A 23,312-nucleotide genomic window follows, 5' to 3' on the forward strand; every position below is an offset into this window, starting at 1 on the left:
GGAATTTTGCCCACCCCGCCTAGCACCCTGTGGGTGTCACGTTTCACTTGCACAAAATAGGGTTCTTTGCTTGGACACCTAATGTGTGCTAGACCAGGAAACTGAAGCACACTTCGTGCCCCACCCCAGCCCTTTGCCCTGTGTTCTTTATCCTCCAAGATAAGGACTTGGAGGCTCAGAAAAATTAAGTAACTTGCCCACCTCTGTGCTGCAGGTACGTGGCAACCCAGGATGGCAACTGCGTCTCTGTCGCACAGCACTGTCCACCCAAGGTATCCAACACCTCATTTGGCGACTGAGAAAAGTCCCTAAGGTCCAGAGTCTTTTGAAAAGAGGCCTCAAGCCAACGAATCTCTAAATCTTTGTTTACTTTTTTTTTTTTTTTTTTTTTTTTTTAAGTCTAAGACCACAGGATACTTAAGTCCCTCCTCCTCCGGCCCTCCTTCCTGCCACTGCTGCCTCAGTATCACCACCACCCACCCACTACACGGGAGAAAGAGGCGTCCTCATTCCTTCTTGCCCCTCCCTCTGTTGGGCGGGCCGCTTGGGGGTCAACCCGGCTCCCCCAAAGCAGGGATTGGAGTGACGGGGGCGGGTTGAGGAGCATTCTCGCCGTATGGGAAGAGTATAAGGGCCGCCTGTCTGGCTCCACCGCCCGCACCTGCTGCTGAGAAGCCTCTGGCTGAGGTACCGCCCCCAGCCCCCGCCTGGGTCCGCGCGCACTCTGCACTGGCCCTTTAAGAGCGGCGGCCGTGGATCGCGGGGAGGAGGGTCGGGAGCGCCCGGAGCTGCGCGGAATTCGCCGGGAACGTCGGGCGCCGGCTCCCTGGCTCGCTCTCTAGCACCGACCGGTTCCCTGCGCCTCATCGCTGGCCTGCACGGGCACCCCGGCCCATTCGGTGCCGGGAGAGCAGGACCCACGGGCGGGGGGCGCGCGTTCTGGGCAGCGCCCGGCCCGGGCATGGACAGAAGGGGCTGGGCGCGCGGGGGGCGCCGCGGGTTCGGGCGGCCGGAGCGCTGAGACAAAGGCTCAGGGAGCTGCGCTTGCTCTTGGGAGCCGGGCCCCAGGCGCTGAGGCTGCAGGACCCCGAGGCGGGCGGCTCTGGCCCACTCTCTCCCCCGTGGGCCGGTTCCGTGTGCCCGGACCGGTCCGGCCCGCTTCTCCTTGGCCGTGGGAATTTGCCGAGGAGACCTAAGCGGCTCCGGCGGCGACGGCTATCAGTTGGTCTGCCGCGCTCCCGCCGGGCGGGGAACCAGGGAGCGTCGCAAGTTTCCTAGCCGCGTGCGGGGACCCGGCGCCGGCGAGCGAGAGAGCCCCGCGGGCAGCGCTCTGGGCCAGGCTGGGCGCTGAGGGCATGGGCAGCGACCGGAGCGCGCCCGCACGGCCGGGCTGGGCAAGCAGTCTTCTTAGCGGCCGGGAGGCGGCTGAGCGGCCGCGACTGCTACCGCTGCTGCTGGTGCTTCTGAGCTGCCTGGGCCCCTGCGCAGTGGCGGAGGACGCAGAAGTCAATGCCGAGGTAAGGACCCTCGCCCAGGCCCTTTGCCGGGGTTGGAGGACTTGGGGCCGGGGGATTTGGGGGTGGGGAGGAAGCCACGCCGCAGCTGAAGGGGGGAAGAGCGCGGCGATGAACCCCTGACCCGGATTTGGGGACGGGGAAGAAAGGGGACCCGGAAAGCTGGCCCTTGGCGGTGCACCTCTTCTCAAACTTTGGAAGGCGTAGGGCTTGCTCCCTTTCTCTACCCCCACATCCCTGCCCTGGGCACTGTTCCTTCCCAGCCCGAGTCCCGGGAGTGGCTTTTGCTGCCCCCCAGCCCTCTCTCCTCTCCTTCCCTCCCACCCGGACACCGGATTCCTCGAGAACCCTGCGGACGCGCGGTGACGTTCTTTGCGAATGGGGAAGGGGCTGCTTGGGGGCGGGAGGGGGGGTTCTTGGGCACAGCAGGCAGCGCTCCCGTTTAGGTAGCTTCTAGTTTGGGTGACACTGAGCCGCGCGCGGCGAGCTGGCATAGAGGAAGGGGGTGCGAACCTCCGAGGCTGCAGATTCGAATTGAGGGGGCGCTTTGGTGACTTTCTTGGGCTCTTGTGCGCAAGCCGCGCCACGGCCAGGTGGGATCTACGGAGACCCGGCCTCCTCTGGCGCTTCTTTCATCAGCGCCCCTACACCAAGGCCCAGGTCCAAAGAGGGTGGGCTCCCAAGATATTTTCACCAGGAGCCCGTCATAATTCCCTACTGGAGACTGTCTTTGGGATCGGTCCTGTGGGTGATCAGGTGCGGCCTCCTGGCGCAGAGCCGGCTCCAGAGGGTCGCCGAATGTCGTTCTCCGGATTAGGGACAGTGGGGGTACCAGTTCCTTTGACCCAGAGCAAAAGCGAGGACGTTCTTTCTCGACTTCTAAGACCCAGCTCCCCTCCCCAGAGAAGAGGAGAGGACTGGGTGCATGGTGGGGAGACATCCGCCTCCGCGGGATCCGGTGGGCTCGGGCCTCAGTGCCCTTGGGCCGGCCTGGGGCCTCCTGCCTCTGACGCTGGACTGCGGGCCTGAGGGCCGGTTTCTATTTGCAGCCAGGCCGGTGCTCCCTCCCAACCCCCAGCGGCTTCCCCACCTCCCCGGCTGCCTGGGAGATTTTTCCGATGGAAGCTTGCCCTTCCCCGCCCTACTTTAATAAAAGCTCGGAGGAAGGGCAGGGAATTCCTCCCAGCTCAAGTTACACCTCCCAGCCAGTTCCCCACCTGCTCTGCCCTACCACTCTGGCCTGGCCAGGGAAAGCTGCAGGGAGCCAGGCCAGGCCCAGTCCAGCTCCACCACTCCTGCCCCCCATTCGCACAGCCAGGAAGGCAGGGGCTTATAGGAGGCTCCTGCTGGTGGGTATTGCCCCTAAGCCTGCCATCCCGGGACTGGGTAGAGATGCTGTTTAGGCCCACCTGCTATTCTCTGGAGTTGAATACCAAAGAACTGCAAGTCACAGACCCACCTCCAAGGAGTTTATAATCTGCTTAGAAATGGCATCTCTGCACAGAAAGCAATTATGGACCAAATTGGAGTCTGGTAGCCAGGCATTGTGAATTGGCATCTTTGATGGCTGGGGCACTAGGACTTAACAGTCTGAGGGCTTTCATTCTCCCTTTCCTTTGCTTCTGCTTCTCCACCATCCCCTCCTCTTCCAGCAGCCATAGGCCAGGGCCTGCACCAGGGCCACAGACCCTGTGTCTGTGGTGGCACCGGCTAGAGATTCTGTGACTGATTTGCAGCCCCTCTCCTCAGGGGAAACATGGGTTGGGCTGTTGCTGGAAGAAAGTCTGGAAGGTACAGGGGCCCCTTGGATGTTGGAAGCCAAGGTAGATGGAGGGCTGGAGACAGGTGGGCTATCCTAGAGCCTAGAGTTGGCTTTGGGGTATAGGCTGTTCCTTGGAGTCCTGTCAAGTCTGGCCAGATCTGAGTCCAAAGAGTCGAATGTCTTCAGCAGCCATCCCATTTTCCCCAAAGCTGTGGGATAGCTGTCCCCAGGTCCATGCTATCCATGGACCAGCCTCGGAGACTCCTGAGCCTGGCTGCACCCTGTGTCCAGAGCCTTCGTCCTTTGGAGAAGGGCTTTGGTCCTTGACCACAACTCTAGACCTCAGGTCAGGTCATGGCTGGGACTATCTCTTCTCTGAGCAGCTTGACAACTGAGCCAAGGCCTGTCTCTCCTTCCCAGGGCAGAAACCAGAGGAGTTTCGTCAGACTAAAGAATCAGGGAGTCTGGCATGTGCTAGGAGCCAGCAGTCACCTGCACCCTGCCAGGCCCCAGGCTCGAGAAGGCTGTCCTTGGGGAAGCCACCACTGAACAACTCTGCCCTGTCCCACTCCTTCCCTTGGCTATGAGGTCCCAGTCTCCAGACATTCTGGCCTACACAGACCCAGGCCCTGCCTGACTGAGGCGCCAGCTGTCACTCCCGGCCTCCCCAGTCTGAGAGGTCAGGTCCCCCCTTCAGATCTCTGTGCTGCTCTTTCTGGCTACAGCACCTCATCCACCCCAGTGCCTTTGGTTTTCACCAGAGAAGCTCTGGTCTCCCCCCACCTCCTTCCCTGTCCTCCCCAGACACCCCTTGAGGCCCTCAGCCCACCTGCCTCACCCCCTGGAGGTGACTCAGGCTGCCAGAGTTCACAGGTGTGGTGGCATGGCCACTGAAACATGGACACACCCACCTGCCCTGAACAGACTCCTGCGTGTCTTCCTTTCCTCTCCTTGGCATCTGAGCAGGAAGGCACACAAAGGGTGGGGGGCAGCTCAAATTCTGCTCTGGACCTTCCGGTCTGACTGGCGAGCTGTGTCCCAGTCTCTGTCCACGCTTCCATGATGGCCCGAGGGGCCCCACTGGTGCGCTCTTATTCGTGACCTTTCCTTGGTGGTACAGAAGCTGCAGGGGCAGCTGTGCCCGCCCTGGAGGAGAAGGGGTTCCTGTGAGGCCCTTGGCTTTGGGAACCTCCAGAAGCTGATCTTCCTCCTCCTTTTTCCCCGCTGTGCTTTTGCGTCTGTCCTCTTATCACTTACAAGCCTCTCCTCTCCATATGCTATTTCAGACCCCAGAGAGAACTGGGCTGATTGGTGCTGCCGGGGACCTGGATCCAACTGGGCCACGCCCTTCAGGCCAGCCTTTGCCGGGGGCCCCCGTGTTTGGGCAGCCCTGGGGTCCCCTCTGTCTCCTTGCAGAGGACAGCCCAGTGTGTGCTCCGTATCTGTCTATCAGTTCTGGCTCCTGGACACAAACACCTTTCTTGGCCCCACCCTGAGGAGGGTGGAGGGGACACAATACACAAATACACCCCCAAAGAAGACTTCCTCCAAAATCCCTCGAAATGCTGCTCACGTTCTCTGACACCAGCTCAATAGCAACACTGCCCAGCGAGGAAAAGACGCTCCCTGCCAAGCACTTGGTGTGGCCACCCCTCCACGCCCCTTTTGTGACTTGATCCAGGTGCTCCCTGCCATGGACACCTCTGCCCAGCTGGGAGTGTGACTTCTGCCTCAGGTCAGCTGCAGTGGTCATTGTGGTGGCCGCTGCTCCCCACCTCCAATTAAAGGTGGTGCTATAGGGAGTTCCCATCGTGGCTCAGTGGCTAACGAATCTGACTAGGAACCATGAGGTTGCAGGTTCGATCCCTGGCCTCACTCAGTGGGTTAAGGATCTAGCGTTGCTGTGGGAGCTGTGGTGTAGATTACAGACATGGCTCGGATCCCGTGTTGCTGTGGCTCTGGTGAAGGCTGGTGGCTACAGCTCCGATTCGACCCCTAGCCTGGGAACCTCCGTATGCCGCAGGTGCAGCCCTAGAAAAGACAAAAATGAAAAAAAAAAAAGGTGGTGCTATAGACTGAATTCCACCTCCCCTCCCCCCTGCTTCATATATTAAAACCTAACTTCCAGAGTGAATGATATTTGGAGGTAATAAGGATTCGTGGGATTAGGGCTCTTATGAAAACTGTTGGAGAAAGCTCCCTTGCCCCTCCCACCATGTGAGGACACAGCAAGAAGTTAGCAGGAAGAGAGCCTTCACAGACCTGACCATGTTATCACTCTGATCTGGAACTTCTTACCTCCAGAACTATCAGAAGGCAGTGTTGTTATGAGCCACCCAGCTTACGGCATTTTTGTGATAGCAGCTGGCATGGACTAAGGCAGTTGGCATCTTCAGTACTGTCCCAAGATTTATGTAGTTCACCCAGCTGGCCATTCAGGCAGGGGCCAAGCCCCACGGCCAGTTCTGCCTAGGGGGTAGAGTTGTGTTCTCTGAGTCAGCAGCATTACAGAGGGCTAGAGGGCTCTCCGCTGAGATCCTTCTCCATCTCAGAGAGGGTCCTGGGAGGAGTCCACAGATGCTCGTGAAGACCTGGGCCCCTGCAGGTGGCTGAACGTTCCAGGCCCGAGGCACACAATAGGCGCCTTCAGACTGGACAAGCCCCCACTGAGTTAAGTCTCCTATGAGGCCGCTCCCCAGAAGGAGACTGGTTCTGGGGATGCCTGAGCCCTTTAGGGGAGGTAGCACAGATTCTGTAGCTCCAGGCAAGATTGGAATGCTTCTTACCAGATCCCACTTCATGGGAACAGCAGGAAGTGAGCAAGACCCAACTCAAATTCCAGTTTGGACTGAAAGATGGAGCCCCGGGGCCCGGCCATTATCCAGACCTCAGAGATGCCCCACATCCTACCACCATCTGATAGCCACGGAGCCTGGAGGCCAGGGTCTGGAACAGCTCTCCAGGACTGGCCCTTAGCCCTGGACACCACCCTGTCCTCCCAAGAGCACCTGCCACCTCGGACGGGTGAGAGCCCAGCTTCATGTCCACCACACATGAACATGGCTCCTGGTACATAGGAAGCGCTTGCAGAATGGTGGCAAGATACTGTGGCAGTGAGAAGCAATTGGCATTTGCTGTTGGACAAGTCATTGAACCCATCTGAGCCTCAGCTTCCTTGTCTGTAAGATGAGACTAGTAATAGTATCTACTGGGTGGACTTACTGGGGAAATTGAGTACATTGATGTGTAAAATGCCAAGCACCTTGCATATGCACAGTGTCCCTCACGTGGGGACCAGAGAGGACCAGGTGTTGTATTTGAGCACCTTCAATATACTTAGTTGGCTCCTGGGCAAGGCTTAGCGGTGTTATGTAGGCATTTTCACATTTATCCCTGTATTCAGTCCGTAAGTTTAGGTGCCATCGTGACCCCATTATACAGAAGAGGAAATGGAGACTGAGGTGAGAGAAATTACCGCCCCCCACCCCCCCACCGATTCCCCAGCCTGGGGTGGTGACAGAGCTAGGGTTTGAACCCAGCCAGTGTGGCTTGACGCCTGAGCTCCCCACCCCCAGGCTGGGTTACAGGCTGCAGGTCAGTGCCCAGAGTGTCATCCTTTGGAAGTGCCACCAGGCAGGAGCCTGCTGGGCCTGAGCAGGAAGGGAAGGAGGGTGTGGCAGTGGGGCCAGGGCCGCCCTCAGCCACGTGAGCCTGGGAGCCATCCCGTCCCCCACCAGGCTGCCACCCAGGCTCTGCCCGGAAGGCAGCTCCATCTAGGAGACAACACCTGCAGGGGGCTTTCCAGGTGAGGCCCCAGGTCTGGCTCCCAGCCACCCCAAACCACTAGCAAACAGGGCCCTTTTCACCAGCCCTGCCTCCCCACTGGCCAAAGGACCTGGCTGGCTTTCTCTCCAGGTTAAGGAGTTGGGGCTGACAGTTGGCATCTGCCTCCTTCCTGTTTCCCCGGCTGCTCAAGCCCCACTGCAGCCACTCTCCCTGCCACCCAGAGCCTCTTCCCCACCTGCAGCTTTCCCATCTCGAAGGGCTCGTTTTGAGCCCCAAATGAACAAGTGTGGTATTCAAGAGCTGCTTAAATAAGGACTGTGCTGGCTCTACAGAAAGTAAACAATCCACCAAGCACGGGGTGGCCTGGCTTGGTGGCCCCCTTTCCTCACTGGCCAAGGGACTAGTTATGATATCTGTGCTCGCGACCCTGTGTGGCAGCCATAATTTGGACTCCAAGTTGCAAAGGAGGGACCAGGGGGCTCAGAGAAGGTATCTTCACCCTCTTCCATTACTCAGAGGCCTGTTATGTGGACAAGCAGGCAGGACCAGGGGGTAGACGTCACTAGGGGACAGGTTTCTGCTCAGTCCAAGGAAGAGCTTTCTAACAGTCACTGCCACCCAAAGACAGAAGGGTTACCTTGGCAACAGTGAGCACCCGATCCCTGCAGGGGTGCAGGCTGGATTCCTTGTGGTCCTAGTGTAGGCCGTGGAGGCTTCAGTGAGTTACCTGGATGAGATGGCCTTGAGGTCCCTCCCGACCTGAGACTGGAGGAGTCTAGGGCCTGCTTGGGGTCACCTAGCCAGTAAATGCCCATTCCGGGCTCATGTCCCCAGGCAGGTGAAGGTCTGATTGTTCTGGAGCACATACTCTGCCAGTGTGGCTCCCCAGGACTCGTCGCAGCACAGCTCCAGCCCGGCCTCGGCTGGGGTGCAGAGCCAGGAGAGGCCTTGGCCTGTTCCCAAGAGCCCTCACACTGGGTTGCAGGGCAAGGAGAGGGGCACGGCGAGGACCTCAGGACACCGTGAAAGGTCTGTGTCCATCCCCGGCGGGCCTGACAAGACACATTTTGTGCCTGTCTGGGCAACCCTGCCAGGGTCTGTGTGGCCTGCAGAGAGAGTTGTGGGTGACAGAAGCAAAGCAGAGCCAGGAGTGATGGTCCTTATCGCACAGGGTCTGATAAGACCGGGCAGGAGGGGGCTCTCTGCTGATCTGAGCCGGGAGGAGCTGCCTTGGAGGCGGCGGGCGCTCGCCCTGCCCCCGCAGCTGCTTAATGCACAGTATTGATCTGGCGGCTCCTTCCCAGACTCGCCCTCCCTGCGGGCCTGCCTTGGCCTTGTCTGGCAGTCCTGGGGGCAGCCCTGCTGACGTGGCCCAGCGCCCAGGGCCAGCCAGAGATGTGGAGATCAGATGCCCTCCCCCAGTGCTGTGCTGGGCCCTGTTCCCAAGAAGGGTCAGAACCCACTTCCCCAGGCTCAGGCCCAGAGGACCTAATGCTGCTTCACAAACAGCCTGGTCCAGTAGCACTGCCTGTGGGCTCCAGTTCTAGCCACAGACCAGCTGTGGGACCCTGGGTGGGCCACTCACCCTCTCTGAACCTTGCTGTCTGTGAATGGGGATAGGGTACCTGTGAGTATTGAATGGGGGGGGATGAGAGTGGACAGTCTGGCCCCCACCAGATTCTCAGCCTTCGGCTGCTGGCTGCTGCATTTCTGACCTTTCCTGGGGGCCAGGGGGCCAGGAATTCCCCCCCTCACACTCCTGACAGCTCTACATCTCCTTGCCTGGGGCCAGCCACTCACCTGAAACATCCGTACTAAGGGATGGAGTCTGGAGCTCAAGAAAGAACTGGCTGGCAGAACCAGGGTGGCCGGGGGCTCCTGCAGCAGCCTCCCACCTTGGGCCGCACCACAGAGCTCCCGCTTCAGATCCTTCCCTGCCTCCCACTGGATCATGGCTCTCATGGAGGCGGTCTCCCTGCTCTGCCGCTTAGTGACCTCCTGGGCCTCAGTTTCCCCCCACCTGGGAAACAAAATGAAGCTTCATCTGCTTGGCTCACTCACCTTTGAGACTGGAGGTGACAAGGAGGAGAAGGAGGCCCCTGATGTAAGGGACAGTCTTTACCGTCACCAGTAGGAGCAGCAGGCGCCTGGGTACAGTCCCTCCCCAACTTTGAGATGGAGCAGGGGGTCAGCTGTGACCTTAGGATTGCTTCCCACTTTTGTCCCATGGCCACAGGGCCCCTTAGGGCAGCAGCTGCCAGTCACCTGTGCCCCCCGTGCTCTTTTCCCTCCGCCTCCTGGGCTTGTCACACTTAGCCCAGCAATAGGGTGACAGAGACTTCCTCCTGGACACTGGGGAAGGGAAGAGCTCCCACCCTGTGGGTGGTGTAGACCGACTGGTGCGTGGCGGTCGGCTCCCAGCACATTGCCAGTCAGGTGGATCTGTCAGCTCCTTTGCCTTTGTCCTCCAGACTCTGCGCTCTGGGCCACCCGTGTCACCCAGCCTCAGCCTCGGCTTTTCACTCAGGCAGTGGCCCTGAGTTTGTCACCAGGAAGGCCTGGCTGATCCTGAGATGGAAGCTCTGGGCTCCCTTGGGATTCACAGGGTGCTCGTCTGTGTGAAGGAGGATCCGCAGGCACCCCTGGGCCTTTCCCGCCAGCATCAGCCCGGAGCCCCCAGCATTGAAGAGGCCCCTCTGCCCCATCTGCTCCTCTGGGCTCTGGAGCTCTTCACTGCAGACAGGCTGGACTCCCTCCCCTCCCTCTCCTCCCCAGGGCCCCAGTCCAGCCTCCCCCGCCCTGCCCTCCTCCTGTCACTCGCCAGACACACCGCTAATCAGCCCCTTGGTGGCCTGTGATTGCGCTCCCCAGGATATTTTTACCTATGCAAATAGGGGATGTAGAGGTGCCCTCATCCGTCAGCAGGCGGCCCCCCGCTCTCCCCCCACCTCCAGCTGACTCGTCACTGCTGTGAGAGCTGTCTGAGCCTCCCGGCCTCACCTTCTAGATCTTTCCAGGCTTCTTCAGACAAACAGACAAACCAGGGCCTTTAAGGGTGGTGGACTCCCCACCCCTTACAGACACATAGGAGCCTCAGGAAAGGTTTCCTGGGCTTGGGAAGCATGGGGAGGGCGCCCCTGACACTGCCAGGGTCTGGCGGGGCTGAAGGAGGTGGCTTTGGGTTAGAGGGGTCCATGGGGGACGCCACAGGGCACTCCTGCCTCCCCAGATGCTCTCTCACCCCCACCCCCCGCCCCGCCCCACCGCAAGGCTGCCGTGTTGGAGCCTGGGCCCTTCGGCCCTGCTGATTAGAGGAAAAAGGCTGCTGTTCTAGGAACCACAGCAGGCCCCTGGCCTCTGTCATTAATAATCCATTTATTGCTCACTTTCCCCTGCCCAGCACAGTGCCAAGCACTCATGTGGACTCCATTTCATCCTCACAGAAGCCCCTGGGATGGGGCAGGTCCTGATACAACCCCTTTTTATAGACTGAGCCACAGGGAGGCAAAGTGGCTGGGCCAGGATTTGTCCCCAGCCCTGTCTGTCCCTAGAGCCCTGGTTTCTCAGCTCCATATCTCTCTGCCTCATTGTTCTGCGACTGTCACCGAGGGCCCTGTGAGGCCTCCAGGCCCTGGCTGGGCATCATCAGGCTCTGGCAGTTCCCCGGCGCCGCCCTCTTTGGCTCAGTCTCCGCTGCTTCCAGAGGCAGCCTGGGCATCACTGGCCTGGGCTATGTGGGCAGTCTGTCCACACCTGGGGGCCTGGCCAGATGCCAAGGCTGGGCTGGCAGGTGGCACTGAAGGAGCAAGTACCTGAGGAGCTGGATGGACACTGGTAGCAGACAGATGTGGGTATGGCCCTGGCCAGCTGACACATGGCTGTCAGCCCAGGGCAGCCACCATGTCCAGCCACCATCCCACCTTGTGGGCCCTTGATGGGCAGCCCTCACCTTCCAGAGCTTCTCAGAGATCAGGCCTTCAGGTCCCCTCACTCTGGAGGCCCTCAGAGACCCAGGGTAGACAAGGAATGTTTCAGAGAACACACTTGCCTACGGCCAGTGCCCTCAGCAGTCCCTAGCCTCTGTGCTCACTAGCCTCCACAGTGGTCACCGTACTCTTATGGCCCTGGGGCCATGAGGTGAGCAGAGTAGAGTCCCCTTTCTTACCACAGCTCAGCTTGGCTCATGGGGGGATCCTGTCCTCCAGTTACGAGCTGCAGTGGTCCTGTCTGCTCATGAACTTGCAGGTGTGATTCGTCGCTCTGGGAGATCATCGGCCCCTGGAGATCAGGACCCCTCAGCTGTGGTCCTCCACGGCCTCCAGCTGGCATGGTGCCTGGCACAGAGAGGGCACTCGGAGACATTAGGCCGGCTGGCTGGGTGGACAGACAGATGGGCAGATGGATGAGAAGGCTTGCCCAGCAAGTTCTAAAGGGGCCAGGCGCCCCCACTGTGTCCCCGCTGCTTTCCTCAGGGCCGTCTCACACCTCTCCCTGCCACAGCCCCATGGCTCCCCATCTTGCACACGAGGAAACTCAAACCCAGAGGGAACAGAGTTTGCGGCAGAGCAGAGACAGGACTTCAGGCCTTCTGTCCCACCCTCCAAGGCCTAGGTGGGCTGCCTAAACCCATCTGCTCTCCTACCTGAAGGTTTAGGATCTGTTGAGGGGCAGCGCCAAGGGGCTGGTTTTCCTACTTGGTGAGAACTCAAGGGGCTCTGAACCCTGTAAGGTCCCCAGCAATCTGCCTGGAATGGCAGGGGGCCATCCTGGGGGGGCCAGTGCAGTCATAAGGACAGTGACTGTGGACTGTCCCCATGGACACAGCTTCTGTCCTAACGGGGGAAGACAAGTGTCAAACATAAGTTTTGTGTCAGTGGTGACAAGTGCAGGGCAGCAGCAGAAGGAGTACAGGGTACATACAACACGTGTGTGTCTTTTTTACACCCGTTCAATAAGGTGATGAAGCAGAGGCTTGAAGAAACCGAGGATGTGAGCCATGTGATATGTGTGGGGCGGGTGCTCCAGGCAGCAGGATGTGCAAAGGCCCTGAGACAGGAGTGAGCCTGGCTGGGGTGGATGGTAGGAGTGAGGTCTGAGAGCGGACTGGGGGTCAGGTAGCTCCTGGAAGACTTGGCTTTTTTGGAGTTTCTTTCGTGGCTCAGTGGAAATGAACCAGACTAGCATCTGTGAGGATGCAGGTTCTGTCCCTGGCCTTGCTCAGTGGGTTAAGGATCTGGCATCTCCATGAGCTGTGGTGTAGGTTGCAGACATGGCTTAGATCTGGCATCGCTGTGGCTGTGGTGTAGGCCAGTAGCTACAACTCCAGTTTGCCCCCTCACCTGGAAACCTCCATGTGCCGCAGGTTCAGCCCTAAAAAGACAGAAAAAAAAAAAAAAAAGAATGGGCTTTTCCTCTAAGCTGGAAGTCCTTGGAGGGTTCTAGGCAAAGGATTGACCAGACCTGACTTGTAAAGGCCTTTGGTTCTGGCTCCTGTGTGAGAGTGGACCCGTAGGGAGAGTGGTACAGAGGCTCCCACCGTGGGAGGTGGAGGCGAGCGGTGGTAGGATTACAGGCCATGTGTGTTTGGAGGGACCTGCTGACCATGTCGTGGCCTCTCCTTTGCAGAACTGGCTGCGGCTCTACGGCTACCTGCCCCAGCCCAGCCGCCACATGTCCACCATGCGCTCCGCCCAGATCCTGGCCTCGGCCCTTGCTGAGATGCAGCGCTTCTATGGGATCCCGGTCACTGGTGTGCTGGACGAAGAGACCAAGGCGTGAGTCCCTTCATCAGGCCATTCATTCCCAGACCCTCCTGGCACCTGCCCTCTTTCTGGTTTGCTCTAAAGAGGGCTTGGCATGTGGAGTTTCCCGAAAAGAGTGGCCCAGATAAGAGATGGCAAATGGTGGAGTTCCCATCGTGGCTTAGTGGTTAACGAATCCGAGTAGGAACCATGAGGTTGCGGGTTCAATCCCTGGCCTTGCTCAGTGGGTTAAGGATCCGGCATTGTCATGAGCTGTGGTGTAGGTTACAGATGAGGCTTGGATCCTGCGTTGCTGTGGCTCTGGCATAGGCCAGTGGCTACAGCTCTGATTAGACCCCTAGCCTGGGAACCTCCATATGCTGCGGGAGCGGCCCTAGAAAAGGAAAAAAAAAAAAAAAAAAAAGAGAGAGATGGCAAATGGTTAGATCCTCCGTGCTAGCTCTGAGTGGTTGGGAGTGGCTGCCGAAGGCCTTGGGTTGAGACAGCTCCTGAGGCTAAAGCCCAACTCAGCAGCAAGGAGCACAGGATTGACTAGTGATGTCTGCCACGGACATGGGAATGGGGAGGCACAGCTCACATGCCATGGTTGCCTAGCTAGGCCTTGCTCTGAATTCCACAGAAGTGATGTGACCCAGAGCCACATCATTGATGGGTACCTGGAGCATAAGTTATCAGGGACAAGAGGCCTCAGAGTAACTCCTCCCATTCTTGGGTGATACTGGTGCAAAGGGGTTCACCTTTACAGAGCCACTGCTGGGTGCCCAGTCTTCCAGTACAAGATCATTGTACCACAGGAATTCCCGCTGTGGCTCAGTAGATTGAGAACCCAACTAGAATCCATGAGGATGTGGGTTCAATCCCCAGCCTCACTCAGTGGGTAAAGGATCCAACGTTGTCCCAAGCGGCAGCATAATTCGAAGATGTGGCTCAGATCTGGCATTACTGTGGCTGTGGCATAGGCTGGCAGCTGCAGCTCTGATTTGACCCCATGTGCTGCAGGCGGGGCCCTAAAAAAAGCACTCTACCATTTTCCTGATGAGGGAATGAAAGCTTAGAGCCCCCCTCCCCCGCCCCATCCATATTAGGGGCCTCTGGAGGCCAGTGGTGGGAGGGTGGAAGAAGGTGGACAGCCTGGAAGAGACAGAGCCAAACAAGCAGGAGTATTGAGAGGAGGCTCTGTGCACCCAGGTGGATGAAGCGGCCCCGCTGTGGGGTACCAGACCAGTTCGGGGTACGCGTGAAAGCTAATCTGCGGCGGCGGCGGAAGCGCTACGCCCTCACTGGGCGGAAATGGAACAACCACCACCTGACCTTCAGGTAGGGACCCTGGCTGTCCTGGGTGGTGTCCCTCCCAGAGGCGCTGGCCCCTCTCTCCGCCTGAGCTGAGGCCTCAGGCTTCCCAGTGGGCTTGTCTGGAAGGCTTCCTTTCCCACCAGCCCACTGCAGGGTGCCTGGCCTGGGCGGTCCAGTTCCTCCCCCACACTGAGATCAGCTGCACCCCGCCTTGGGCAGTCGCCCTCCAGAGAAGGGCGGGGTCCCTCTTAACTGCTTCTACTTTGTCCTCCTTCCCTCCCGCTCCCCACCTGCCCGCCACCCAGGGTTGGCCTCCCTGGTGCAGACGGGCTCCTGCACCAGGTCAGGCTAGGGGGGCTTCAGGCATCTGCCGGGTGGGCAGGCAAGTCCCCTGCACCAACCCTGGTTCAGGCACCCTACCCCTATCCACTGAGTCCTTTGGCAAAAATCCCCCCTGAGCCTTGAGCCACGTGGCAGTCCCCAAGGGTCCTCCTTCCTGTTCCAGTCCAGCCATGGCCCCCCTCGCAGCTCCATCTCCCGAGGAAGAGCAGCCCCCAAGATCACTTAGACCCAGGCTGCCAGAGTGAACTCGTGATCTATGCAGTTTTAATGGAGATCTGTCCAGCACCCGGAAGCTTAATCTGCTTTAGGTGGGAAATTAACAGGCCTCATCATGCTTTTGTCATGTGCAGGCTCACATGTAGCACATGTTCTACAGGAGTTAAGTCATTTAATCCTCACAGGGACCCCATGATGAAAACGCTGCCCTCTTTTTGCCATTTTACAGATGATGAAACTAAAATTCAGAGAGACTAAGTCACTTGCCCAAGGTCACACAGGAAATGTTAGAGCCCAGCCTTGAACTCAGGTCAGCCTGACCCTGGAGCCCAACATGCAGAACCGCTTGGCCTATGTTTCCCAAACCTCAGCCATTTGTATCCCACTTTCTAGGTCTTTCTCTTGGCTGTGTATCACCTCTACTTTTACTTACCTAATGCTTTACTTTCTTAGAATAAGCTTATTTGGCACAAGGCAATCTTGTTTAGTGAGATCCTAATGAATTCCTGGGTTTGACATGTTCTTTTCTTCAAGTTCATGTCAAAGTAAACAAAGAGTCAGTATTGCTGAGCATTGTCCAAGAACCAGCTTCGATCTCGTGTGTTCCTCGGGACCTGGGGTCCCCGCCCCCAACCCCGTGGGTGCTAGCAGTGGACGGTAGCCCCAGGCCCTGGCTTCCCTCACATGTCTCCCTGCCCACCTGCAGCATCCAGAACTACACAGAGAAGCTGGGCTGGTACCACTCCCTGGAGGCGGTGCGCCGGGCCTTCCGCGTGTGGGAGCAGGCCACACCCCTGGTCTTCCAGGAGGTGCCCTATGAGGACATTCGGCTGCGGCGGCAGAAGGAGGCTGACATCATGGTACTCTTTGCCTCTGGCTTCCACGGCGACAGCTCACCATTTGACGGCACGGGTGGCTTTCTGGCCCACGCCTATTTCCCTGGCCCTGGCCTAGGCGGGGACACCCATTTCGATGCAGATGAGCCCTGGACCTTCTCCAGCACTGACCTGCATGGTGAGAGCAGTTGGTCAGCGTGAGGACAGGGGAGGCAGAGCTGGAGCCGCAGGGATGGGAGGGGGCTGCGTCCCCTGTGTAGTTCTCAGGAGCAGCAACCCTTGATCTCAATCTGTTGCCCATCATCTCTGAGGTCTGGTAGGGAAGGGAAGAGATTCATTGTACCCACTTTTCAGAGGGGAAGCTGGAGGTCCAGAAGTCAGAGCAATTCAGCTTCTTCTGAGAGCAAAGCAAGGACAGGCTCTCTGGCTCCCTCAGGCCGCAGGGTCCGGGGTGGCCAGGTCCTGGGCCAGGTCAGAGCTGACCGTGCCACCTGCCCCCACTACAGGCAACAGCCTCTTCCTGGTGGCAGTGCACGAGCTGGGCCACGCGCTGGGGCTGGAGCACTCCAGCAACCCCAGCGCCATCATGGCGCCGTTCTACCAGTGGATGGACATCGACAACTTCCAGCTGCCCGAGGACGACCTCCGGGGCATCCAGCAGCTCTACGGTGAGTGGGCGGCCCGGCCACGGTGATGGGCTCTGCACGCCTGTGCTTAGCTCCCAGCCCTATGAGGCCTGGGTTCTACTGCTATGCCCATTTTGCAGATGAGGCAACTGAGGCCCAGAGGGGATTCGTGATGATCCGCTTCATCAGTGAGGAACGGATGGTGCTAGAAATCCAGCCCAGGGCTGGCCAACTCTAACATCTGGCCCTCACTCAGGGTCCTCGTTCAGAACTTTCACAGGGGCCCCAGGGCCCCTCACTGCACCCCCCCACCCCCACCGCATCCCGCTTCCTCCTCAGCCTCAATGATACTCTTATTAGACCAAGGGTATTCCTGGGGTCCCGGGACCCTGTTCCTCCCATTGTCACTCCCAGCCGGAGCCTCTCCTAGGCTGTCCACTGAGTTGCTAGTTTATTACTTCCCAGGGCCTTTAAGGCAAGTGACACCCCACCCCCACCACTAGGCCCTGCCCAAGAAAAGCCTCCCTGGGGAGGTCCCCTCAGGGCCAGTGTGGAGGGTCAGAGCCACACTCAGTGTCCACCCCAAGCCCTCACTGTGTTCCTGGAGACCTGGGAACTGTGTTCTTCCCTCTGCTTGGGTCCACTGCTTCCTGGAGCCTCCAGGAACTGGCTGGCATTCTGAGGGGATGTCCCTGAGGAGAGGTGGAGCCAGGGGCAGCCTCCTGGGAGCAGTGAGCCAAGCCCAGAGAGTGTGTGTGTGTGTGTATATGTGTGTGTGTGTGTGTGTGTGTGTGTGTGTGTGTGTGTGTGGCAGGAGGGGGGTCCAGGAGGGGGCTGCATGGAGGTCCTCCTGGGAGCAGTGAGCCAAGCCCAGAGTGTGTGTGTGTGTGTGTGTGTGTGTGTGTGTGTGTGTGTGTGTGTGTGGCGCGGGAGGGGGGTCCAGGAGGGGGCTGCATGGAGGTCCTCCTAAAGGTGATGGCAGCGTCGGGAGGAGTCTGCTGTGGCCAGATAGGGCCTTTCACTTGGCTGAGCTCTCCATGGGGCACAGGTCTTTCCAGGCTGGGGGCCCCAGGCCCCCAGGGTTCTGCCTGGATTCTGGGGCTACCCCCTCACTTCCCCTCCTGCCCCTCTGCAGGCACCCCGGATGGTCAGCCACAGCCCACCCGGCCTCTTCCCACTGTGACTCCTCGGCGGCCAGGCCGGCCAGACCACCGCCCTCCCCGGCCGCCTCAGCCACCACCTCCAGGCGGGAAGCCGGAGCGGCCCCCAAAGCCAGGTCCCCCAGCCCAGCCCCGAGCCACAGAGCGGCCTGACCAGTATGGCCCCAACATCTGCGACGGGGACTTTGACACGGTGGCCATGCTGCGTGGGGAGATGTTCGTGTTCAAGGTCTGGCCCTGCCGCTGCCTCCCCAGCCCCGTGGTGTGTGGGTCCAGAGCAGAGAGCCCCCTCCCGCTTCTCCCGGAGACCCTTGCCCAGCCTCCACCCACCCACTTGGGGGCCATCAGACCCGAGACCAAGAAGAAGCCAGCCCGAGGGACAGGGGACTTGCCTGGGGTCATACAGTGAGCCTACGTGTCCATACCCCATCCAGGGCTCACTCCCTGGCTTCCTAAGCCGCCTCCCCCAGACCCTCCCTGACCTGGGAAGGGGTGGGTCGAGGGGGGCCTGTCCCAGGCCGAGGCAGCAGGCGTGCTGTGCCTGCTCACACCCACGCCCTCCCCAGGGCCGCTGGTTCTGGCGGGTCCGGCACAACCGCGTCCTGGACAACTATCCCATGCCCATCGGGCACTTCTGGCGCGGTCTGCCCAGTGACATCAGTGCTGCCTACGAGCGCCAAGATGGGCGTTTTGTCTTTTTCAAAGGTGAGCTGGGGTAGGTTGGGGGGCGTGGGGCGGGCACCGCTGGGCAACCTTCCTGCTCTGACCTCTGGCCTGACCTCTGACCCAGCTGGGCCTAAGGGAGGAAAGGGAAGGACCAAATCGCACGTCTCGTCCTGCTGCCCACTGTGGAGTTAGTTCCCCTGGCAGCAAGGCCAGGGCTGGGGAGGGAGACAGGCAAGAGGACTGGGGGTCCAGAGGCTGCTCGACTGGGGCAAGTGTCCACCTCCTGCAGCCCGGGGGCTCCGCCCCGGCACTCTCCTCCACCCACCCATCTGTGCCCCTTCCTCATAAGAATGGGTCCCGAAGCCCCCCTCTGGGGCAGGTGCCTGTGTTTGTCTGAAGAGATAATAGAGCTCCCTATCCCCGGGGGCCTCCTCCTGGGACCCACCCCACTAGGAAGGGCCTCAAGGGCAGCACTTCGGATTGAATCAGCTGTGTCCCCAGCCCCACTGGCCCTGGCCTCAACCAGGTAGGAGCTCCCCAAGGACAGGGCTGGGCCCACACTAAAAGTGAGGAGCCCTGGGCCATGCACTGGGGGTCCCCAGGGTTGCAGCCCCCAGATGCAGAGGCCAGGCAGGGCTCCTTCTCTTTCTTTGCTCTGGACAAGAACTGCACGGGGCGGTGTGGAGGGTGGGGGTTGATGTTCAAGCGGGAATGGAGGCCCATATGTAGTGCAACTGAGTGTGTGGTGTGTGTACAGGTGTGAGCTGGCGACATAAATGCGTGTGTCACGGGTGTCCATGCGTGCCAGCTGTATGCGATTCGAGGGTGAGTTGCATTATACGTTGTCCTGGGAGTGGATGTGATAGTGCCTGTCCTGCACACAAGGCTGTGAGTGTCACTGTGTGGGTGTGTGTGGCAGTGGGTGTAAATGGGTCTGGGGGTCCAGAATATCAACCCCCCATGTCCGCCTCCCAAAGGTGACCGCTATTGGCTCTTCCGAGAAGCCAACCTGGAGCCTGGCTACCCACAGCCGCTGACCAGCTACGGCCTGGGCATCCCCTACGACCGCATCGACACAGCCATCTGGTGGGAGCCCACGGGCCACACCTTCTTCTTCCAAGAGGACAGGTGAGCGCCCCTCCTCTGAAAGGAAAAGGCCCCAGCTGGGCCCCCACCCTCAGGCCTACCGAGAAAGAGCCCAGGTCCTGTGGGAACTGGGGTCCAGGCCTAAGGTGGCCCACAGCCTGGTGTGTTTTTGGTCACAGGTATTGGCGCTTCAATGAGGACACGCAACGTGGAGACCCTGGATACCCCAAGCCCATCAGCGTGTGGCAGGGGATCCCCGCCTCCCCTAAGGGGGCCTTCCTGAGCAACGATGCAGGTACCAGGGGCAGCCCCTCCCAGTCTGCCCAGACTCACATCCCCCCTCCTCCACACACAGGGACAGGGCCTGCCTGAGGTCACCAGCACCACAGCGGCATGTATAGGCTGGGAGATTCCAGAGCATGACCTTGGTCCTCCCTGCATTGTCACCACTTTGAGAGGCCAAAGAGAGCTTGTGCAAAGGGCCCCAAATCCCACAGCCAGGAAGTTGTGGAGTCAGGAGTCCAAGCCAGGTCTGCATGTGTCCAGAACTGGTGCTTGGAGCTGCCCTGCTCCCTACAGAGCCTCAGGGCGGGTAGCTTGGCTCAGAGCAGTGGGGGTCCGGGGGCATGAGTCCTCCCAGGGTGCCCCTTACCCACCTGGCAGGAAAGCCTGATCTCTGTCATTGTAACTGAGCCACAGGGAGCTGCGGCTTTTATTTCTCCAGCGGTCTTTGGTGAGTTTAAGGAAACCCATCAACCCTGGTTCTCAGCCTCTGAGTTCTCAGGCTCAGGGAAGACCCAGCTGGCTTTGCTAATGCTCAGGCAGGTCACACGGCCTCCACTCGTGATGGCTTAGCTTCACTCTGCAGCTGTTCTGACCTCATTGTGCTCAGCTGAGCATACATGCACCTGGTGGTTCAAACCTGACCCTTCCGGAGTTCCCGTTGTGGCCCAGCAGGTTAAGAACCTGACTGGTATCCATGAGGATGCAGGTTTGATCCTTGGCCTCACTCAGTGGATTGAGGATCACATGTGGCTGTGGCATAGGCTGGCAGCTGTAATCCAAGTAGCTCCAGTTCGACCCCTAGCCTGGAAACTTCCATCTGCAAACAAACAAACAAACAAACAAACAAAAAACTGGCCCTTCCTGGGGTTAGAGGGGACATAGGCAAAGTGTCAAGGTCCAAGATCTCCTCCAAGGTAGCATCAGACTCCACTCCAGGTCTGATGAAGGTTGGCTGTGTGGCCTTGAGCAAGATACTGGCCTCTCTGGTGTAGGGGAAGCCAGGCTGGGTCCCTTAACCCAGCAGGCTACCAGACCCTCCTTTGTGTTGTCCTAGTCAGTGTCAGCCCCGCTGGGAAGCACAGGATTCTAGGCGTGCCCTTGACCTGCAGCCCTGTTCCTGTCTGATCATGGTCTGGCTCCTGTAAACTGGGAAGGGACAGATTTGAAAACGTCCAGGGAAGCAATGCGAAGGGTGTTTTAAAGCCAGGGCCCCTTCGGCATGCCCCAGTCTGCTTTGAGGGTCTGTGGCCAGCGGGTGGGGCTGGGCCTGACCCCACTCCGGTCTGCTTGCCCTCCCCTCGCAGCCTATACCTACTTCTACAAGGGCACCAAATACTGGAAGTTTGACAACGAGCGCCTTCGAATGGAGCCCGGTTACCCCAAGTCCATCCTGCGGGACTTCATGGGCTGCCAGGAGCACGTGGAGCCGGGGCCCCGATGGCCAGACGTGGCCCGTCCACCCTTCAACCCCGACGGGGGCGCCGAGCCCGGGGCAGGCGGTGACAGCCAGGAGGACCACGAGGCGGGCCCGGGCGGCGGAGAGGGGGACTTCGGGGCCGGGAAAGACGAGGACGGGGGCAGCCGCGTGGTGGTGCAGATGGAGGAGGTCACGCGGACGGTGAACATGGTGATGGTGCTGGTGCCCCCGATGCTGCTGCTGCTCTGCATCCTGGGCCTCACCTACGCCCTGGTGCAGATGCAGCGCAAGGGCGCGCCCCGCATGCTTCTGTACTGCAAGCGCTCCCTGCAGGAGTGGGTCTGACCCTCCACACCAGCCCCTCCTGCTCCTCACGGTGCTATGGGGCTGGGTTGGCCATGCCTGTGGTTCTGAGATGGCTCCTGGGGCCTTTCAGTGGGAGCCTTCGGGGGCTCCCTCAGCCCCTGGGTGGGGGCCCCTCCAGGCCCTCCAAAATCCCTGCCAGCCCCGTCTCCCTGTTTATTTATGCCCAAGTGTCTTTTTTTTTTTTTTTTTTTTTTTTTTTTTGCACACTAATTGAACATTTCTTCCTACTTTCCTGACCGGGGCTGTCCCTCGGGGCAGGGGGTTTGTGTTTTCTAAATGTAGTTCTGCACCAGACAGGGAATTATGCCCCCACCCACCTCAGCTCATTCATGGCCAGAGGAGAGGAGGGTCAGAGGCTGGGTCGGAAGAGTAGCCAAAGGGCAGTGGGCTTGGGGTTGTTCTTCCCATCCTGGGCTGTTGACTTTGGAGCCTGGTGGGGTCTACCTGGTCTCCACCGCCCTGAGTCTCTCTCTAGTCGTAGGAAGAACTTTCAGAGGGGAAGAGGGGGAGGGGGCGGTGGGGGCAGGGAAGGGGGAGGGGGCCTGCTGACCAAAAATGAGTCCTGTTGAGGTTCCTTCCCAGCCCACCTCTGACAACCCCAGCAGCCCGAGTACCCTGTGCCCAAGAACCCTGACCCGCCCCTGGCCAGCATGGGGCCAGCAGCCCCTGGCTCCCCTGTACCCCTCGAGCCCACAGCTCCTTCTCTCTCTGGAGAAGGGGCACTGGGCCTGCCTTACCAAGGACCAAAGGGGGTCTGCCAAGGCCCCTCCCGCAAGAGGAGCACCGGCCTCACCCCTCAGGCTGGGCTTCCAGACCCCTGCCTCCTTTCTCCTCTCTGAGCTGTGATCCAGCTGGGCTCTTTCCATGGGCCTCCTCCCACCCTCTCTCACTGCCCCCACACCGCCAGTCTCAGGGGTCTCAGTACCCCACCAGTCTCAGGCTCAGCTGCCAGTATCCTGGCTTGCCAAGGGGAGAAGGGGCTGATGGGTGTCCAGGCTGGGTGGTAGATGTCCACAGACAGGGACCCACCAGGCTTGGGCGTTTCTTCCTTTCCGGCGCCCTGTTCCTCAGGGCACTGGAAGGAGGGAGAGGCCAGCAGCTCGCCCCCTCACACAGACTGTGGGACGGGGCTGTGGAGCCCCCAGAGGAGCCCGCTGTAGGCTGGAGACCCCTCCTCCTGGGCTTAGTCCTGAGGGCAGAGACGCCTCCTCCTCCTTGTCCTTCCCAAAGTAAGCAGGAGGCGAGGCTGCTGTGGGACATGGTACTGTAGAGCCGGCTCTGTCCCTCTGCCTCCCTGCAGCCCTGAGCAAGCGGGTCTGCCACCCAGAACCCCTGCGGCCCCTGGGGGAGGGGCTTCTCATGGGCTGGCCCCCAGCGCGAGCCCACTCTCCTCCCCATCCTCAGAACCATCGGAGAGCCAGCCGAGGGGGGCGGGGAGGGGGAGGGGGTCTGCCCCCATACGGTTTTTTCTGTAAATACTCTGCACTGATTAAACTGTACGGGCCGGCAAGTGTGCCTCCCTTGTAAGCAGTCTTGGGCTTGAGCTTGTAGCTGGAGGGGCTGCAGGTGATGGGGACCAGGGGGGTGTGGGAGGGGCAGATCTCGGGAAGAGTGGGAAGTGGCCTCCCTCAAAAGACCAGGGGAGGGCTAGGCGGGGGGGGGGGGGGTAGCCCTGCTGGGGTTGGGCAGAGAAGGCGTGGGGAATTTACTGGCCTGCATTCATGGTGAGAAAAGGCAGCCCTGCATGTCTAGAAAGGTTGGGAGAACGAGTCCGGGCCGTCCAGACCTCCTCGGCATCCAGACTGGTTGTGGGCTGCCTGGAGACCAGCTTGGACAGGAAAGAGAGAGGGGAACGGTGCCGCTTTGGGTTCCAGAAGTTCCCCTCACCTCATGCTCTGTTCAGGGGATGAGGGAGCACCCAAGCTCTGCCCTCTTTGAAGCAGCTAAAAATCTCACCCTGGGCAGGGGGCAGACGATGCCCAGGAGAACACGAGACAGGCGTCACTGCCCCCTGGGTCTAAGCATGGCTGGTAAGCTTTGGACTTCACGCCTGACGTCTGGGTCCAGCCTGTTGGGTGCTGGCCTGCTCCCCCAGGAATGTGCCGCTCATGCATGGCACAGGCTGGGGCCCCCAGCTCTCTGGGCAGGGTCGTCCAACCTGCTCCAGGCTCCGCCTTCCCCCGCAGCTGCACACC

The 23,312-nt window shown here is 59.9% G+C and overlaps 3 protein-coding genes across 6 annotated transcripts in view; 1 reads left to right on the top strand and 2 right to left on the bottom strand.

Moving 5' to 3' along the window:
- The window catches only part of CNGB1 (cyclic nucleotide gated channel subunit beta 1), a 139,955-nt gene extending 139,275 nt beyond the window's left edge, over nt 1-680 (bottom strand). The window contains exon 1 of the mRNA XM_084959766.1: nt 202-680. The gene's annotated coding sequence lies outside the window, so the exon portion shown is untranslated. The remainder of the gene's footprint in view (nt 1-201) is intronic.
- The window catches only part of ZNF319 (zinc finger protein 319), a 49,678-nt gene extending 45,147 nt beyond the window's left edge, over nt 1-4,531 (bottom strand). For 2 of the 3 annotated variants that reach the window (XM_084959809.1, XM_021093943.2), the window contains exon 1: nt 202-680. The gene's annotated coding sequence lies outside the window, so the exon portion shown is untranslated. Of the gene's footprint in view, nt 1-201; nt 681-4,187 lie in introns of those variants that run through there. The other variant, XM_084959810.1, reaches the window with a different exon arrangement.
- On the top strand, nt 580-22,627 carry MMP15 (matrix metallopeptidase 15). 2 transcript variants are annotated; one of them, XM_021093941.2, is made up of 10 exons: nt 580-687; nt 12,688-12,836; nt 14,013-14,141; nt 15,382-15,689; nt 16,018-16,179; nt 17,273-17,526; nt 17,864-18,002; nt 18,941-19,091; nt 19,229-19,344; nt 20,639-22,627. In XM_021093941.2, the coding sequence occupies exons 2-10, from the start codon at nt 12,733-12,735 to the stop codon at nt 21,094-21,096; spliced, it is 1,821 nt and encodes a 606-aa protein (XP_020949600.1). In that variant the 5' UTR covers nt 580-687; nt 12,688-12,732; the 3' UTR covers nt 21,097-22,627. The 2 variants fall into 2 exon arrangements, with proteins under 2 accessions (XP_020949600.1, XP_013853667.3); XM_013998213.3 differs by lacking the exon at nt 580-687 and adding an exon at nt 740-1,517.
- Nucleotides 22,628-23,312: the final 685 nt, after the last annotated feature.

The sequence above is a fragment of the Sus scrofa genome, chromosome 6 (genome assembly GCF_054392235.1).
Source record: "Sus scrofa isolate SSC_HxYL_T2T_F1_AM1 chromosome 6, Sscrofa_HxYL_maternal_Yorkshire_Landrace_v2.0, whole genome shotgun sequence".
NCBI classification, from domain to species: domain Eukaryota; kingdom Metazoa; phylum Chordata; class Mammalia; order Artiodactyla; family Suidae; genus Sus; species Sus scrofa.

Excerpts from the sequence above, each read along its gene's own strand:
- MMP15 (XM_013998213.3), top strand. The coding sequence starts at position 1,356 with ATGGGCAGCGACCGGAGCGCGCCCGCACGGCCGGGCTGGGCAAGCAGT. Across the intron at positions 1,518-12,687 it reads ACGCAGAAGTCAATGCCGAG|AACTGGCTGCGGCTCTACGG; the intron begins GTAAGGACCCTC and ends TCTCCTTTGCAG. Across the intron at positions 19,345-20,638 it reads CTTCCTGAGCAACGATGCAG|CCTATACCTACTTCTACAAG; the intron begins GTACCAGGGGCA and ends CTCCCCTCGCAG.